This window comes from Musca autumnalis, unplaced genomic scaffold, assembly GCF_047663935.1.
Source record: "Musca autumnalis isolate F117 unplaced genomic scaffold, ASM4766393v1 scaffold_4, whole genome shotgun sequence".
Classification (NCBI taxonomy): domain Eukaryota; kingdom Metazoa; phylum Arthropoda; class Insecta; order Diptera; family Muscidae; genus Musca; species Musca autumnalis.
Window position 1 is genome coordinate 18,254,827 of NW_027411977.1, and position 19,598 is coordinate 18,274,424.

The following is a 19,598-nucleotide window of genomic DNA, read 5'->3' on the forward strand; positions in this document are numbered from 1 at the left end:
CTCCTGCAGGTACCTCTCCACAAATGTTCAAAAATGTTCGGAAAAATTGTTTGTACGGTAACTCTTGAAGGGAGTGGCCGAATTGGTTCATACTTTACACATCCTAATATATCTACTAGATATAGATTTGTCCACTCCATCCGGTACCCCCCACACAAAATTTCGGATAAGTTCACTTTAAGACCAAATACTGAATCACTTTGATTGTTGTTGAATCAACTTGCTTTCGCTGCCTCAATTACTATGGTAAAAGTTTTTTTAGGAGCAAGTCCATACTTCTTGAGCACCGACGTAGTCAGGGGGGGGGGGCCATTTTTTATAAGAGCAATTTAACAATAAAATTTAAAACCGTTGCTTAATCTTTGTGGTTTTAAGTGTTTGTATATTTTCTCTAACACGTTTTTATAATGAACTATTTTGAAATTCATAACAATTACAAATTTTTTATTATGTTTGAAAATTGCAATAAAAAACTATGTATATCAACCAGTTTTTATAATATAATTTCTGCTCGTAAATGTCTATTGACAAAAGGATTTTTCTCTCGAATTTTTATGTTTTGTTCGACCTTTCGAATGTTAATAAAATCAAGATTATTGAGCTTAAGGTCAATGTTTATATGTTACTAGCTGAACCCGGTGCGCTTCGCTACCCCGAATAAGGTAAAATATATTTTGACAAATTTATTTGTAGGCCAATTTTCGTCGCTCATTGCAACTTTCATTAAATTCGCGTATATAAATCGTGTTGGTGCATCAAATACATGAAATCGGCCGAAAACATATATAGGCGCTATATCCAAATCTGAACCGATTTCAATATGATTTGGCAAATTTATTTCTAGACCAAATTTCTGCACACATCCAAAATTTGGAGACATTATCTGTTACCATTCTATAGATGTTTGCATAAAAAATATATTTTTTTGGAGGTACCTCCGCGTTGATCCGGACATATAGCATCAGAACTATATGTCCGGATCAACGCGGAATTTCAGGAATTTTTATAGCCTATGTTACCTTCAGGCCATGTAGTGATATGCTCTGAAATTTTCAGGAAGATCGGCTTCGGCGGTTGTTGAGTCCATAAACTTCAAACAAACAAACAAACGCACAGAGGGGAAATTTGTGTTAAAAGTTGATCAAAAGCCCTAGAAAGCTCATTTATAGTCCGATTGATATAAAATTTTGCACAAAGCATATCTTCTGTACAAGGATTAATCCTATAGAAAATAATGAAAATCGGTCCAGATTTGGATGCAGCTTCCATATATATTCGCATCTGATATGAGATAAAAATGCACCAAAATCTCTGAAATTTGACACATGCAACCTGAACTAGCCTAAAAAAACATTGAGCCAATTTTCAAACAAATCAGTACAGATGTATATATGGTCCCATACACATATATTTCATTCCAAATTTTATTTTTTGAAACTTACTTAAATTAAATTTTTCTCAATTTACATGAGAAAAGCCGTGAATGTTTCTGAATAATGCAAACATATTTGATAGGTGTTGGTTTAGTCTGATAAATAAGAGCCCCGGTTATAAGGCGGAGCAAAATTTAGTGTGAGTAAACCTTGCAATTCCATATAAAAATATTTCATATTTTATTTGAGAAAAATTAGATTTTTTCGGTATGGCGCAAATATGCGCAATTTTTTATGATTGAATCTGATATTTGAGACTCAAGTGCATAAAACATTAGAAGAAACTATGGTCGGGAAACGACGGGGAAATAGACTTTTTCACCATTGAAATTGTAGTAATCTTAAAAATTATCATAAAAATTTTTCATCAAGAGGATATGTATCACCATTATTAAAGAGCAAAGATGTAAAATCAATCTTAAAATTTTAAATGCTAATCTTGTTCGGAGACTGTACAAAAACAATAAATTTTGAAAAATATAAATTTTCGCGAAAATAATGTCATTTTAATGTTCAACTAATTTCATAGTTTTCGAAAATTTAATTTTTGTTTTCAGTATGGCTGAGTTCAATCGACTGCTGCATTGGATTGGTTAATCTTACAAAGTCGAGGATGGTTACAGCAAATGTAGAAAAGAGTCTGGTTGCCGTTTATCAAAATTTTTTCATAAAAAAACGATTTTCATATTTTGAGTTTTGAGCAGCTTTAGGCCTATGTTTCCCCTCTGTGAAACGTACAAACATGTTTCTAGTTTATATATACAGTGAGTCAATTAAGTATTTTGCCTCTTTAGAAAATTGAAAAAAATTCAATAAATTCGTTTGATACCATCAAATTAGTGACCAAAAAGTCGAATATCTGTTTGTAGTATGTTTGTGGATAGTTTAGTATCCAATATCTGCAAGAACCGCTGCGAAAGGCTTAATGGTCTTCTAGATATTGAGAAAAATCTATAACAACACAAAATATTTTACCTCAAAAAAGTATTTTGCCTTTTACATATTTTTTGAAAAAAAGACATTTTTGTTACACGCTAAATATTTTTATAGTAACCGTTTGAGATTATCACATTATACAACTGTTTTGGCACCTGTTCCACCATCTTGCGACATGTTTTCGCGGTTATTTTCTCCAATTTTCCTACATTAATTTCTTCGACAATATGTTTTATTAATTTTGGTCATTACCGACATTTATCTCTAAGAAAATCAGTGAAAAATGATTCGCCGCTACCTTCAAATCATAACTAAAACTTAAAACATAAATAAAAAGCTAAGATGCATCGCTAATAGTGGAAGAAATTACAGTTTGGAACTATGCAAATCAAGAACAGAGATTAAAAATTATTTAAAAAATCGCGAAGATCCATCCTGACCGCTTCCAAAAATAAATCGTGTCTTCAATACTAATCTCGGAACCAATGTCTTGGATGAAGTGTCCACAAGGTTCCAAAATCCAAAGATATTGACGGTATTATGGCAAGAAAACCCCATATTATTGTTTAATAAATAAGACAAAATAGATCACTCTTTATTGATATTTTCCCGCAACATGTGAAGGTCATTCGATGCAAATATATTTATATACCTTCGCCACTAAACCGCGTCATTTTTAAAATCCAATTTTATAACTTCAGAGGTCTTGGCAAGAGATGATTGTTTCCCTTTATTTTCCAATTATTTTCTAATGTATTATTTGCTACATAACCATCAATATCTCTGGATTTTGGAACCTTGTGGGCACTTTATGCAAGACATTGGTTCCGAGATTAATATTGAAGACACGATTAATTTTTGGAAGCGGTTAGGAAGGATCTTCGCGATTTTTAAAATAATTTTTAGTCTCTGTCCTTGATTTGCATAGTTCCAAACTGTAATTTCTTCCACTATTAGCGATGCATCTTAGCTTTTTATTTATGTTTTAAGTTTTAGTTATGATTTGAAGGTAGCGGCGAATCATTTTTCACTGATTTTCTTAGAGATAAATGTCGGTAATGACCAAAATTAATAAAACATATTGTCGAAGAAATTAATGTAGGAAAATTGGAGAAAATAACCGCGAAAACATGTCGCAAGATGGTGGAACAGGTGCCAAAACAGTTGTATAATGTGATAATCTCAAACGGTTACTATAAAAATAGTTAGCGTGTAACAAAAATGTCTTTTTTTCAAAAAATATGTAAAAGGCAAAATACTTTTTTGAGGTAAAATATTTTGTGTTGTTATAGATTTTTCTCAATATCTAGAAGACCATTAAGCCTTTCGCAGCGGTTCTTGCAGATATTGGATACTAAACTATCCACAAACATACTACAAACAGATATTCGACTTTTTGACCACTAATTTGATGGTATCAAACGAATTTATTGAAATTTTTTCAATTTTCTAAAGAGGCAAAATACTTAATTGACTCACTGTATATTGATTTATTACATATTATTTCCAATATTTCAAAATTACAATGAATTTCATCTTCAGAGATTTTTCTGTCGATTACTCTTTGAATAAAACCAGAAGAAAACGTCAATGGATGCACATTTCTAGAAATGTTAATAATATATATACCCTGAGCCTGTGTGAATTGAAATTTTCATCTATAGACAGATCGAATAGCGGCTATACAGCCAAAATCCTTATACCCAAAAAACTATGCATTAGGAGATTTTCAGAAATTCGTATCCATTTTCGGGCGTATGAACTTGCAAACTAAATAAGAACTTGTATCATTGATCTTATTTTGGGAGTCATTCCTTTCAAAAGATATTTTCACCTTTTGACTTATGTCGGGAAATATGGGCTTGCCCACGAAAAACATAATACCGCTATAAACACAAGGAATACCTTCAGTAAAAATTTCTAAAGATCCTCAAATAGACCTTAAACTGCACTTAAACAACTATTTTGAAAGTTTGTGAGGGAGGTACCTCAGTATGGCCCATTTTCGAGCAAAAACTAAGTTTGGAAAAAATATTAATAAATCCAAAGTTTGGACCAAATCTGTTGCTCCGTTCAAGAAAACTCGCGCATACCACTTTAGATAAAATTCTTGAAATTTGGGGGGAAAATACCGGAAGAGGTAGACCGAAAAGCACCATCTTCGAATTTTGTATATAAGGCTCGCTGACATGTTGCGATAAACAAAGTTTGGACCAACGCAGTATCCGGTTCGAAAGTTGTCGTGCGCACTAGCCACTACACATTATTGCCTTAGGTGTTCTTTACAGCTTTCGGGCCATTTTCTCTGGAAGTATAGACTTGCCTCTGAAAAACTTGTACGGTAATATAGGAGCCCCGAGAACACTTGTTGCAAAAAAAGCAAAGCGTTTCCAGAGAGTTTTTTATTTATTGATTTATTTATTTCATATGTTTACTTATAAATAAATTATTAGCATAAAGGAAGTGAAGCCATGACCATTGAGGTCTTAAGCTTACACAGCTTATCCAGAGAGGTCTTAAACTGCAAGTTTGCCGAAAGAGTAGATCGATCTTCGAAGTTGATCAAAATATCACGAAGGCCAAATTTTGCACCGAATCGGTTGATCTGTTTGAGAATTATCGTGCTCTCCAGGCGGCTACACAGACGAACGGATATAGCAAAGTCGACTCCAAGTTTTCTCAAACAGATTTTTTCCAAACACACTTTGGCCCTAAAGCCATTATTTCGATGAGGTTAGGAAAAATTGTGTTTATGGATTTGTAATTGTTAAATATTGAATTTTCTTCGACCTTTTTGTTATACAATGTTGTTTTCATTAAATCAAGCTCGAGGTCATTTGTTATTAATAATTTTTATTTATTTTCGATATTTCGCAATTTCTTGAATTGCATCTTCAGGAATTATGATCTACAACAAAGGTAACAAATATAAAAAACATGAATATCACAGTAGTTTAATAAGCTATAACAAGAAAAAACATACTAACAGTTCGCAATAATCACGTAAAAATAAAAAAAAAATAAATAAAAAACACAAGCATTTACTTAAAGCTAGGGTAGCATCACTACCATCGTCTTCTAATGTAAATATTGCACTGACTATTTATTTGAATATTGCGATCTCCTTATGTTCTTAGCTTTGCTAATTAAACCTCTGTAACAAAGAGCACTGTTGTCGACGTCACTTTTGAAGTTCATACGCCTTGTTGTTGGTACATTTAGAATATGTAACATCTCCATCGTGTATCGTTTTTTGTAGTGAGATTCGTTTCCTACTACTGTCGCTCTCTCAAAATTGGGTTGGTGGTTATGTTGTGCACAGTGGGTCACTAGTGCGGTTTTGGGTTTTTCGTGATGATGTCGTAATTTTAGATCTGACTTGTGTGCTGAGATTCTCGTTTTTAGTTTATTTTTTGTTGTACCAATGTATTGTTGTTGACATGTTTCTTTGTCATTACCTCCACATGGTATTTGGTATACAACATTAGATTTTTCCATGTTGTCTATTCTTGTTTTGGTTTTTGTGAATAGATTGCTCAGTGTATTGTAACATTTGTGTGCTATAGTATACTTGTTATTGTCATAAATATTAGAATTGGCAACTCTTTCAGATATGTTTGGCACATATACTATGGACTAGAGAGAAAAAACCAAAAAAATATACAAGTCCATAGTATATGTGCCAAACATATCTGAAAGAGTTGCCAATTCTAATATTTATGACAATAACAAGTATACTATAGCACACAAATGTTACAATACACTGAGCAATCTATTCACAAAAACCAAAACAAGAATAGACAACATGGAAAAATCTAATGTTGTATACCAAATACCATGTGGAGGTAATGACAAAGAAACATGTCAACAACAATACATTGGTACAACAAAAAATAAACTAAAAACGAGAATCTCAGCACACAAGTCAGATCTAAAATTACGACATCATCACGAAAAACCCAAAACCGCACTAGTGACCCACTGTGCACAACATAACCACCAACCCAATTTTGAGAGAGCGACAGTAGTAGGAAACGAATCTCACTACAAAAAACGATACACGATGGAGATGTTACATATTCTAAATGTACCAACAACAAGGCGTATGAACTTCAAAAGTGACGTCGACAACAGTGCTCTTTGTTACAGAGGTTTAATTAGCAAAGCTAAGAACATAAGGAGATCGCAATATTCAAATAAATAGTCAGTGCAATATTTACATTAGAAGACGATGGTAGTGATGCTACCCTAGCTTTAAGTAAATGCTTGTGTTTTTTATTTTTTTTTATTTTTACGTGATTATTGCGAACTGTTAGTATGTTTTTTCTTGTTATAGCTTATTAAACTAATGTGATATTCATGTTTTTTATATTTGTTACCTTTGTTGTAGATCATAATTCCTGAAGATGCAATTCAAGAAATTGCGAAATATCGAAAATAAATAAAAATTATTAATAACAAATGACCTCGAGCTTGATTTAATGAAAACAACATTTTATGGATTTGTGCTAAAAGAATGTATACATGTATAGACCTTGGATTGGGCGACATAATTTCATTTTTAAAGAAGTTAAGACTGGAATCCTTTGTTCCTGATAAATTTATGAGAAGATCCGGAATTTCTATAAGAGAAGTTCGACGATTGGACACCAAAATTAGTCTATTGACAGATGCAGGATTTGCCGACAGAATTTGTCATTTACGTAACCGCGATTGGGTGCTAGAATTTCTTGGATAGACTAACGATTGCTCAGCATTAGTTCTCGGCCTTCAGAAATTCTTTGTGATAAGTAGACATCGGATTTTTGAAAATTATAATGTTAAGATATTTGAAAATTAAATGTTATGATATTTCTAAGGTTTTCAATTGTATTCTCTTTCTTTTGGTCTTACCGAAGTGATATCACTGAATTTCATAACATTCACTGTAGTTGTGAATTATTTGATAAATGATACGCCTAAAAATATATGGGATTATTAATATATTCATTTTTTTGATCATATACTAACTGTGACATATTGTCAAAAAAATTCTAAAAACAAGATAAAATTGGCCAAGAAGTCTTACGCTATTTGAATTAAAAAATAGTAATGAAACTTATTTCATTAGTAGAATAAGTCTAAAATATGGTTTACATCTTTGCTAAATAAGACATTTTCGCTAACATGAACTTTCAAAATTTTAGTCAGGTGGGCCCCCCCCCCCCCCGAAATGAAATCCTGGCTACGTCCCTGTTCTTGAGCAAACAGCCCGAAGAGTATAAAAACCCCCTATTGCACCATATGTTGTGCCTGGAGATCCACTTCCATAACGGTCAATGTCGATCCATTCCTTTTAGTATCTCCTCCGCAAAACTTTTGATCTTAATCCTAATCAACATTTTTGTCGTTTCAAACGCCCAAAATTTTTAAAACCCCCTAAATACAGACGTATTTTGGGAAAAAATTGTTTCAATATACACAAGCTGAGGGTATATCTCTGTCGGCAAAGCCGACTGATACTTTTTTACTTGTTATTTGAATCGGAGAATAAATGCGACCTGTACTTTGATTACAAAAATACATGGACAGCTAAGCCCACTCACCTGGCTCCTGATCTTTATGGACGCATCCAGTTCAGGTTGGAATATTTTTGAATCTGGACACAAAAGAACCAGAACCAGATAACTGAAATGTATGCGAACGAATATATTTGGGTCGCTACAACAACAAAATCTGATGGGCATGATAACTTACGAATTGAGTATACGATTTGGACGAATCTTTCATTTTTTTTAAATTTTTTGTAAAGGTCCATCAAATACCATGAAGGTCTATATCGCTTAACAATCAATGGCAACCCTGATGATCTTGAGTTGTTGCTCTTACCAAAATGATTTGCTCTCATATATGTTATTTAAGAGAACTTGTCTCTTAAAGAGCTTTAACATTTGTTTTTGTTTATTTTGTTGTTTTGTTTGTCGTTGAGCAGCCAGCCAACCGCTGAATTCGCTTCGCCCTGACCTAACAAAAACAAATTCAGAAGAAAACGAATAAAAAAATGGAAAATAAAAACATTTTGTTTTATGAGTCTTTAGTTTGGGTGATTGCAAAATTTGAAAACATTTTATTTTCAAAATCAACGTGCTACGCGCTAGACAACCCTAAAGGAAATAAATAACGGCAAAACAATACATATTTCGAGTTCGAGAATATAAGCGAAGCGATCGTGGCGTATTAACGGATTAACACCTAAAAGGGGTGATTTGAAGAAAAAAAAAATAAGGAAAATAAAAATTAAAAATTTAAACAAACACAAAAGTTTTAAATAAATTAAATTTTAATTAAAAAATATTAATTTTTTAAGTTGAATAAAAAATATATTAATTTCAAATAGTGAATAACTAACTACCAAGTGCAAGTTATTGTGTGTCTTCGCGGTTGTGAAAATTATTTAACAAATATTTTGTAATATTTTTGTTATCTTTGTTCAAACAAAAAAACGAAACTTTTTTATAAAAAGAGTGTAAATAAAAATTTCTAAATAAAAACAAATCAAACAAATTGTGTTCCTCGTGTAAGTGTTGAGTTTTGAATGAGCCCAATGAGTGGTCTACGTCATCAGCTTAAGGTAATGATTTGGATAATTATACCGTTCCGTTTGTTGTTGTTGTTATTTGTCTAAAATTAAATGTTTACAATTATTTTGCCAAAAACAAAATGTTTAAAATTTTGAAAAATTATTGTGATGAAATCGCATTAATTAATGATTTAAATCGTTAAGGAAGAGGAGGAGCGAAGCGAAGGGAAGTTGATGGTGGAAAAGTGTGACCCAAAAAACAGAATTTATTTTTTTTTTTTTGGATTTCCTACCCCCTGAGTTCAAAAACTTTATATGTGAAATGTTATGGCGTTCGGTTAACGTTAACCGGTGCCAACCTAGCGATCTTTTTTATAGTAATCTGTATGGGGCCAAAGTCGCATTTTCAACACCACAATTTTGGTCCTATCAATGGAAAAAAGTTTACCAGTTCGATTTTAAAAAAATTTTTGAAAATCGGATCGGATTTTGTTATAACTCCAATATACATGTTTAGCCGATTTTGGATATTTTGGGCCCAATATAGCTACATATATCGAAATCTGATTCGATTTTCAAAATTTTTGGTAGAAGTCGTTTTTTTTCCACAATATTGAACTGGTAAAGTTTTTTTATCGATCGGACCCTATTTGTGGCATTTAGAAAATTTTCGTGAAAATGCACCATTGATCCCATACAAATTACTATGTAAATAAAGATCGCTAGGTTAGCACGGGGTAACGATAACCGGTCGCCAACAAAATTTAGTATATAAGGTTTTTGGATTAAATGGAAAAAATTAGGGGGTAGGAAATCCAAAAAAAAAAATGTTGTTTTTTTTGGGTCACTCTAGTGTACCCGGCAGCTGGTATCTTCTTCTGCGTAGCCCGTAATTATCGTATAAATAATGTAAATAAAATTATTTGTTGTTTTAATAGTTTAGATAAGGATTTATGGTTTTGACATTATTGTTTAGTTGCTTCTTGCTTGGCTAGTCGGACGTTCGTGCCCTCGTTTGTTACAGTTGTAATGATGGTTTTACGTCAAGAGTAGTTGGTGCTCCTTCATTCGTGGTGTTTGAAAAGAAAGGGAAAACTACTTTTGAGAATGATGGTCGACATGGCGTTGCATTATGGAGCTATAGAAAATAAAATGGAAAATATAATTTTCCTGGGAAAAGTTTATTCTCCTAAGGAAGGCCTAAAAGCCATTGCACTTTGTTCCAAACTTAGATCAAATTCGTTCCATTCCATAGGACATCTCCGGTTAAAGGCCATTTCCCAGATCGTGTTCATTTTTGTATTCCAGACAATTCTCGAAAAAATAAAAAAATAGAAATGAACTCCTCTAAAAATGACAACCCCCGCAAACGTTTTAAGGACAATGATCTGCGAATCTGCATCTGGAATGTTTGCACTCTTCATAGAGAAGATGCAGTTTACCCATTGGCCGATGTACTTGAAAAATACAAGGCCGATATTACTGAAAATACAGGAAATACGATGAATTGGCAACGGCGTCTCAACAACACCTAAATGTGACGCACTGTACTATAGCTGCATTACATAAAGCATAAGTTTGGTTGCGGATTTGTAGTTCTTGTTATTGTTGTAACAGTCAATCTGGCTCTGGGTCTATCTACAGTTCCAGGAAAGTGGCTGCTTCGATGGGTTGTAACCACAGATCCACTGGAAGGTGTTTTGTGTCGTGCGGGCCCATGCCGCATACTGGGCAGATGTCTCGGCGCGGTAGATTTCCGCCCAATAAGAATTTAGGCGACTGCAATATCCCGAGCGTAGTTGAGCCAAAACTACTCTTGTTTGTCGTGGCAGCTGACGCTCCTCAGTTGCTATAGCCACCATCACTGTTCTATCACACGGCCGTCACTGGTTGAGTCCTTGACAAATATGTGTGGTAATGGCGTGCAGAGCAGTTGTCGTGCTGTGCTGCTTACGGAATCCATGCTGATGATCGGCAACTTGATAGCTATTTCTGATACTGGGGAGGACTAGGGCCTCAAGGGTCTTTGCTACGGGCGACAAAAGCGAAATCGGCCTGTACGATTCACTTTTGCTGACATCCTTGCCGGGCTTCCGTAGTGGGACCACCCTGTCCATTTTCCAGACTTCGGGAACAATGAGGGCGGCTAGCGACAAGTTGAAAACTTTAGTGAGATACTCCACTCCCGGCTCATCCAGCTGCTTTAGCATTACCATGGAGATCCACTGGAAGCTGTTTTGTGTCGTGCGGGCCCATACCGCATACTGGGCAGATGTCTTCCACGGCGTGGTAGATTTCTGTCCAATAAGAATTTAGGCGACTGCAATATCCCGAGCGTAGTTGAGTCAAAACTACTCTAGTTTGTCGTGGCAGCTGACGCTCCTCAGTTGCGATCGATGGGGGATATACTCCGAGGACTTTATTCGCACTATATTTGCTTATGGCCTTAGCAACTGCATCCGTGTGAACACTATTTAAACCGGCTTGATATGCCTGTTGATCTAGGGGTTCCCTCCTATATTGTTGGATCTCCCTCTCTAGAGCATGAATATCCTTCCTGATATGCCTGCATGTGTCGGGCCTACCCACAAGATGGTGATTGGGATGGCTCACACAGTAACATCCAAGCAGGTACTGCAACGAAAGCATCTCATTGTGTTGCTTTACTGGAAGAATCTTTGCCTCCTCATGTAGATAATGCACTGAAGATTTGAGGAGGCACCCTGTTGCTGTTCTCAGGGCGGCATTCTGGCAAGTTTGAATCTTTTTCCAATTCGTATCACATAATCTCGGGGACCAAACTGGCGCCGCATAGCTTGCCACAAACCGACCTATTGCGTTATATGTGGTCAACAAGGTTTCTTTATCTGCACTCCAAGTGTTGCCGGGCTAGGGACTTGAGGACCTTGTTTCTACATTTCAGTTTGTCGCAGATAGCTGTGGCGTGCGAGCACGATTTGAATGTAGTGTCGAATGTGACCCCTATTTTGGGGCAGTTTGTGGTCGGAATTCTGTTACCGTGGACCACGACATTACCAATTCTCTTCCAAACTGCGCTGTCCATGTGGTGAACAGATTGGCTGTTGATTTTGTGGCGGAAATCTGCATATTCCTCGAATGGAAAAAGGTGGTAAGATCGGTTAAATAGCTGTTCAGTCTCTCACAGATGTCATCAGGATATGTACCCGACGCCAGGATCGTGCAATCATCCGCATACGTTACGATCTCGATGCCGTCTGGAGGGGGCGGAATACAGGAGAGGTAGAGGTTAAACAGTTCCGGAGATATTACCCCACCTTGGGGAATTCCCTGTTTCACTCTACAGGGTTTGGACGTTTTGTTCCTGAATTCCGCGTATGACTGGCGTCAACATTTGACTATCCAAAGTTTCAAGATTGGCCGGAGGGTTGTTTGCTCAATGTCCTCGAACAACGTGGAGTGCCTGACTGTATCAAAGGCTTTTGATAAGTCAATCGCCACCATCACTGTTCTATCGCACGGCCGTCTCTGGTTGAGTCCTTGACAAATATGTGTGGTAATGGCGTGCAGCGCAGTTGTCGTGCTGTGCTGCTTACGGAATCCATGCTGATGATCGGCAACTTGATAGCTATTTCTGATACTGGGGAGGACTAAGGCCTCAAGGGTCTTTGCTACGGGCGACAAAAGCGAAATCGGCCTGTACGATTCACTTATGCTGGCATCCTTGCCGGGCTTCCGTAGTGGGACCACCCTGCCCATTTTCCAGACTTCGGGAACAACGAGGGCGGCTAGCGACAAGTTGAGAACTTTAGTGAGATACTTCACTACCGGCTCATTCAGCTGCTTCAGCATTACCATGGAGATTCCATCAGGGCCCAACGCTTTGGATGATTTAGCGTTCCTGATGACATTGGCAACATCATCCATTGTAAACTGTGGTGGTTCCTCCTCGGCGGGAAGAGATTTGATGCGACGTAATACTCTTCTCTTCGCCCTGTCTCTCTCGGAATGCTCGACAAACTGTCGATTGAAATAACTTAAGCACCTCTTCGGGTCAGTCAACGTAACTTCGCTAAATGTGACTGAGGTCCTATCTTCCATCCTTCCAGGGTTCGAGAGTGACTTAACAGTTGCCCACAATTCACTTATACCGGCTCCAATGTTCCAACTCTGCAGATGTTTTAACCACTTGTTCCGCTTATGTTCGCCGACCAGCCTGTTAACTTCCAGTGACAGCTCCCTGGCTCTGGGGTCATTGGGGTTGGCTCGATGAAGCTCATCATGCTCATTTGCTAATACCGTCGCCTCTGCTCGGAAGTTTGGTCTTACTTCGGGTATTTGACCAGCAGTACATGTACATGTGTTTGCGGATTTGTAGTTGGTCGGAGCTTAAAATATTAGGTGTCCAGCTTCACCCCAGTGAATAAAAACTTGCTACAATACGGATAAAAGTATAATTCTTCAACATTAGCTTTATCTGCGCTCGTGCTCCAACCGAGGACAAGGACGAACAGACCTGGCTCTCTCCAGACCAGAAAACAAGAAATCAAATTGATCACGTTGTGAAAGATGGAAGACATTCATCGAGCGTGTTGGATGTACGATCGTTCCAAGGAGCAAACATAGACTCGGACCACGACCTTGTTGCAGCAAAGGTACGTACCCGATTAAACGTAACAAATAAAGTACGAACAGACACATTACGGAAGTTCGACATTGGTATGCTGCAATCACGACCGATCATAGGAGGTATAACCCTAACAAGCTTCATGGGATAAATAACTTCAGCACTACCAATATATCTGTAAGAGCCAACTCGAAGTACTTGGGGAATAGGGTCTAAAGATATATGCGTTATTATGGCGGGCAAGGCAGTAGGGATGGCAGCGGATGAGCCCATATAGCTCAACCTTGGCGCCCACAGACTTCCTAAAAATTTACGCTAGTGCTTAGACGTTGTTAATTGTCAGGCACTCTAAACTCTTCCTTAGAAGAAGAAATCCCGAAAGAAATTTAATTCTCCTAGGAGGTCACAGGCATATGTCAAATCCTCCTGTAACTGCGGCAAGCTCCACGTCGCTGGGAGAGAGCACTTCATGTTCAGACAGTATTTTAGAAACCTCTAGAGGGCCCATGCGAAAAAGAAGAAGATGCTGCAACACAATAGATAAACACAGGATATTCCATTCAATTGGCCCAATTGCTTAACGAACCACTTCTCGTTCTGACAACATATCAGCACAGTCCAAAGTATTGCTCAATCCATGCAAACAGCCGAAAAATCCATACCTGGAAACCAGAGACCTCCACCAAGGAATCCACTGTATGACCAGGAGTGTCGTGCTGCCACCGAAGAGAAAAATGCGGCATATAGGGCTACTCTACAATCAGCTGCAACGCGTATCGCACGATAGAGGTATAGGGAGGAGAAACGCCTCTTCCGCAGAAAAAAGTTGTGCAGGAGCCAGAATGAAGTCCGAAAATTCTGCCAAAGTGTAAAACAACAAACTGAAGTCTTTGGTACAGGCACATCCTACTGTAGAGACCAACAAGGTAATTTCGTAACACATACAAATAGTGTGCTCAGGATATGGAAATACCATTTTCCAAACTATTGGTATCCAACAGTAGCGAAGACGATAAAGATACCACAGATCCAATCCCTGAAGATGGTATTGGATTTATACCGCCCCGCTAAAATGAGGTAAAGACAGTAATAAACCGGCTGAACAATAAAAAGGCAGCAGGAGCCGATGACTTACCAGCCGAGCTGTTTAAAGTGGAGGCGACGCTGTGTATAAGGTGTATGCATCTGCTCGCTAACACCACCTGGCAGGAAAAACGCGTACACGACTATTGGAACCTGAACATCCTGTGCCCCGCCCAAAAGAAAGCAGATAAGACTGTATGTTCTAACTATAGGGACATAAGTCTTCTCCATATTGCATACAAGATAGTGTCAGGTATATTGTGCGAACGACTAAAGCCTATGGTTAACGAAATAATTGGACCATACCAATGGCAAATCCACCATTGGCCAAATAATAACCCTTCGGCAAATCCTGTTGAAGACCCAAGAGATGCAGATCGCCGCTTTTTGTCGATAATAGAGCAGCCTGCGGTAGCCTCTTAAGTTCAAGAGTAGTCCAAGCCATGTTTGAATTTGGTATCCCAGCAAAGCTCATTCGGCTTTGTAATATGACTTTAATTGGTATCCGATCATCAGTAAATATAGAAAAGAAGTCTCTGAACAGTTCAGTACCAAAAGAGGTTTCAGACAAGAAGTCAGCATGTTATACGAGATGTAAGCGTCAAAAGAAATGGCAAATATATTCCAATAGCCACATGTTACTCGCTTATGCCGACGACATGGACATCATGGACCGATCAGTAAAATAAGTAACTGATACCTTTAAGAAGGTTGAAGGAGAATCTGCTAAAGTGGGTCTGGCAGTAAATAGCGACAACACCAAGCTGATGGTATTGACGCAAAATATGTGGAAGTTGATTCATATAATTTTAAGGTAGTTAAAAGACTTCGTCTACCTACTTAGTTGACCCTCTGCAGAACATTTGTCCTATAAGGCGAACTAAGAAACGATTTGCGTTCCTCTCTATTTGTTGCTTTATTTCTCAAATTTGAAATATGTACTGCGTTTTTCGATCTTGTCATCCACTTGGTCCGTTCCGAACTTTGTAGATCGCAATATTTCTACAAATCTTAGACAAAGTTCGAAGATGGTTCTCTCCTTTCGGTAACCTCCCCCTTTAAAGTTCAAAAATATTCGATAAGATATCTGATAAACAGAGCAACCGACTTGGTTCAAATTTTGGACCTCGTAATATTTTGTCGATTGGTCCACTCCTATGGTGTCTCCCTCACAAAGTTCAACATTTCTTTTGAAAGTTTTACGGAAGGTCATCCTATTATCGTGGGCAACTGGATACTGGTCCAATCTGTCTGTGTGTATTGCCAGACCGTCCAGATAATATATGTCCTCAGCCTATGCTTCACTGCTTGGAATTATAACGGATAAGGAGTCAAACTTGAACGAATCCCTTACACAAGAGATGTCATTTAACTCAAGTCGACTATAAATTAGTTTTAAAATTTTCGAATGTCCGTAGTGTAAACTTCGCCACGATCCTGACTCACCGAGTCCAAATGCTGTTCTTGCACAACACTGGTGCTGGCGTCGACTGCTAGAACCCACTAATTAAATACTTATACAAGCTTGACGATAGCTGCAGCGTTTTTTAGGCGGAGATTCTTGCTATCAGGAAAGCAGCAGAACTTGTGGAAAGGCTTGAAGGTAGTCTTGTAGGGCCGGTGACTATATACGTCGATACTCAAGCGGCCCTCAAGTCATGGACCATTAACTCTGGAGCTATCCTTGATTGCAGGAAGGCTCTGCATGACATACGCAATATCGTGGCTTGGCAAAGGTCCCTAACTAACATAATTCTCTTCTGTAAAGCAATTGACCAACGACATACATCTTCATCTCCACTTCATCAACCCCATCATCATCGTACCACACCATCAACCCTACATCTTTACCTCATCTGCAACTGTGATCGATCATCATTATCTTCACATCTATACATCATCTTTAACAATTTACACTCTTTCATCATCTTTACCACATACCCCTAACTTCACATCATCTTCATCACCTCTAACCTGCCTGGGGTGAAGACAATGGTCAACGGTCACTATTCTATTAGATGGCTGCGCATCCTTAAACTTAACCGAATGGTTCAATAGTTCTAAATCCTAAGGTGACCATCTAAAATTTCTGGCGGGCCCTTATAAATAAGAAGTGAATGAGACCCAAAATTACATCTAATTTCAAAATGGGCTACGTTGAAGCATTCCTTCAGGTACCTACTACACTTTTACCAATAGCCCTAAATTCTACGGTGACCAAATTGCTGGGAGTGAGTCTCAAACCAAATTGATGATTAATTGCTTTTGCAGATACCTACCTATTCATCTTTTGAAGAGAACAAGTCATATATTTGTTAATTAATTTCTCGTTAGTAAAGCCGACGATTCGACCCACACAACCATCATATGTGACATACTTCGTTGTTGGTTGCATTTGAGAAATGAAAAGTTTGATGTCAGAGAAGCCAATCCACAGCCGATATGTCTGATGAGCTGCTACCAACAGCGAAACATGTCACATAATGGTGGTTGTGTGGGTTCGAATAGTCAGCTTTCCTTTTTCACTTGCAAAAAATCATTGGTCATTGAGCTCGACTTTAACGAAAAATTATTTAAAACAAGTAAAATATTATCAGTCGGCTTTGCCGACATATCTCTGTCTCCTCAGCCTGTGTGAACTGAAAAACTACTTTAAAAAAAGTATGGGTTTTAGAATTTTGGGCGTATGAGCTTGCCGACAAAAATATGGATTTTAATTAAAGGTCAAAAGTTTTGCAGGGGTGTACATAAAGGAATTGACCGACATAGTACTTTTTTGGAAGTGGGTCTTATTTTGGGAGTCGTTCCTCTCGATAGATATCGTACCCGCCAGTCATTCAATTGGTCACCATTTAATATAGACCTTTGGATAATTATATCAGGAAACATGGACTTGCCCACGAAAAACACGTTATCGCTATAAAGAAGTACACTAGGTGTACCTTCGGAAAAAATTTCGAAGGGACCCTAGAACAGGCCCTTCATCGCACTCAAACAAAAATGTTGAACATTTGTGTGGGTGTTACCCCAAGGAGTGGACCGATAGGGCCCAATTTTGAATATAAACTAAGTTTGGACACAATTTTTCGAGATTCAAAGTTTGGACAAAATCGGTGGCTCCGTTTATGAGATATCGCGCGTAAGAATTGGACCTATAAGCACCACCTTCGAATTTTATCTAATTTTCGAGGACATACGATATGCAAAGTGTGGACCAACGCAGTATTCGGTTCGAGAGTTGTTGTGCGCACCAGCTACTATACTTGCTGTCCGTAGGGGTTTTTACAGCTTTCGGGTCATTTCTCAAGAAGTATGGACTTTTCCCTCAAAAAACTTGTACCATCGTAATAGGGGCCTTGAGTGCGACCTGTTGCAAGAAAAATCAAAACGATTCGAGAGGAAGTCCTAAACTGCATTTTTCCGCCATTTTGTGTGGAAGTTACCCGAAGGAGTTGACATATAGAGTCCATATTCAAATTTGATCTATGTCTGGTAGAAATATTACGATGTACAAAGTATGAACCATATTGGTTACTGCCTTCGAGAGTTATCACGCACATAATTTTTGCGAACAAATTTGAACTTTTGTGGGGGAGGTACCCGAGGGAGTGGACCGATAAGGCCCATCTTAGAACTATATTTAACTATGGGCAAAATATTACGATTGCCAAATTTTGTATCGAATCGGTTTATACGTTCGAGAGTTACCGCGTGCTCCATCCACAACGCATGAGGCCATAGCGGGTTTACAGCTTTCAGGTCATTTTCTCAGGAAGTAGTTCATATTCGAAACTAATTTATATCTGAAAGAAATATCAGGATATGTAATGTATGGACCCAATCGGCAACTCCTTTCAAGAGTTATCGAGCGCGCACAGTTTTTTCGAACATTATTGAACTTTTGTGGGAGAGGTACCTGAAGGAGTGGACCGATATGGCTTATCTTTGAACTTAAACAAAGTTTTTACTAAATATTCCGAAGGCAATATTTTAGACCGAATCGCAGATCCTTTCGCGAGTTAGCTTGCACTCCATCCACTACACACGGTGTCATATGGGTTTTTGGCAACTTTTAGGCTACTTTCTCTGGAAGTATGATATGGACTTGCCCCTTATGGAACTTGTACCGTCGTATGGGGAGCAGTAAATATAAGTTGTTACAAAGGGATTCGAGAGCAGGTCCTAAACTGAACTTTTCCGAAATTTTGTGAGGGAGGCAACCGAAGGAGTGAATCGATTGAGTCCATATTGGAACCTTATCTAAGTCTGGTAGAAATTTCACGAAAGTATGGACGTAATCGGTTACTCCCTTCAAGAGTTATCGTACGCACAAATTTTCCGAACATTTTCGAACTTTTGTGGGGGAGGTACCGGAAGGCGTGGACCGATATAATCCATCTTTGAACTTGAACTAAGTTTGGACAAAATATTACGAAAACCAAATTTTGGACCGAATCGGCAAATCAGTTCGAGAGTTATCTTGAGCTCCAACCACTACATAGGGTTTTTTGTAACTTTCAGGCTATTTTCTCAGGAGGTATGGACTTGCCCCTAATGAAACTTACAGCATTGTATAGAGGACAGCGAATACAACTTGCGTAAACAAAAATCAAAGCGATTCGAGACCAGGTCCTAAACTGAACTTTTCCGACATTTTGTGTGGGAGGTGCCCGAAGGAGTGGACCGATAGAGTCTGTATTGGAACCTTGTCAATGTTTGATAGGAATTTTACGATGTGCAAAGTATAGGATAAATCGGTTACTCAGTTCAAGAGTTATCGTGCCCACATTTTTTCCGAACATTTTTGAACTTTTATGGGGGAATTGCCTGAAGGAGTGAACCGATATGGCTCATTTTTGAACTTAAACTAAGTTTATTACGAAAGCCAAATTTTGGATCAAATCGGTTAATCCGTTCAAGAGTTATAGTGCGCTCCAGCCAAACAGACAGACGGATGGACATAGGTAAATCGACTCCAAAT

The 19,598-nt window shown here is 37.8% G+C and overlaps 1 protein-coding gene across 3 annotated transcripts in view; it reads left to right on the plus strand.

The window, feature by feature from the left end:
• Positions 1-19,598, plus strand: part of Eip63F-1 (Ecdysone-induced protein 63F 1) — a 320,395-nt gene that overhangs the window by 40,214 nt on the left and 260,583 nt on the right. The window contains exon 1 of one of the 3 annotated variants that reach the window (XM_073986985.1): positions 8,309-8,979. The exons of the other annotated variants lie outside the window; for them this stretch is intronic. Coding sequence (XP_073843086.1) covers positions 8,944-8,979 — 36 coding nt within the window. The 5' untranslated portion in view covers positions 8,309-8,943. Of the gene's footprint in view, positions 1-8,308; positions 8,980-19,598 lie in introns of those variants that run through there. 3 annotated transcript variants of the gene reach the window in all.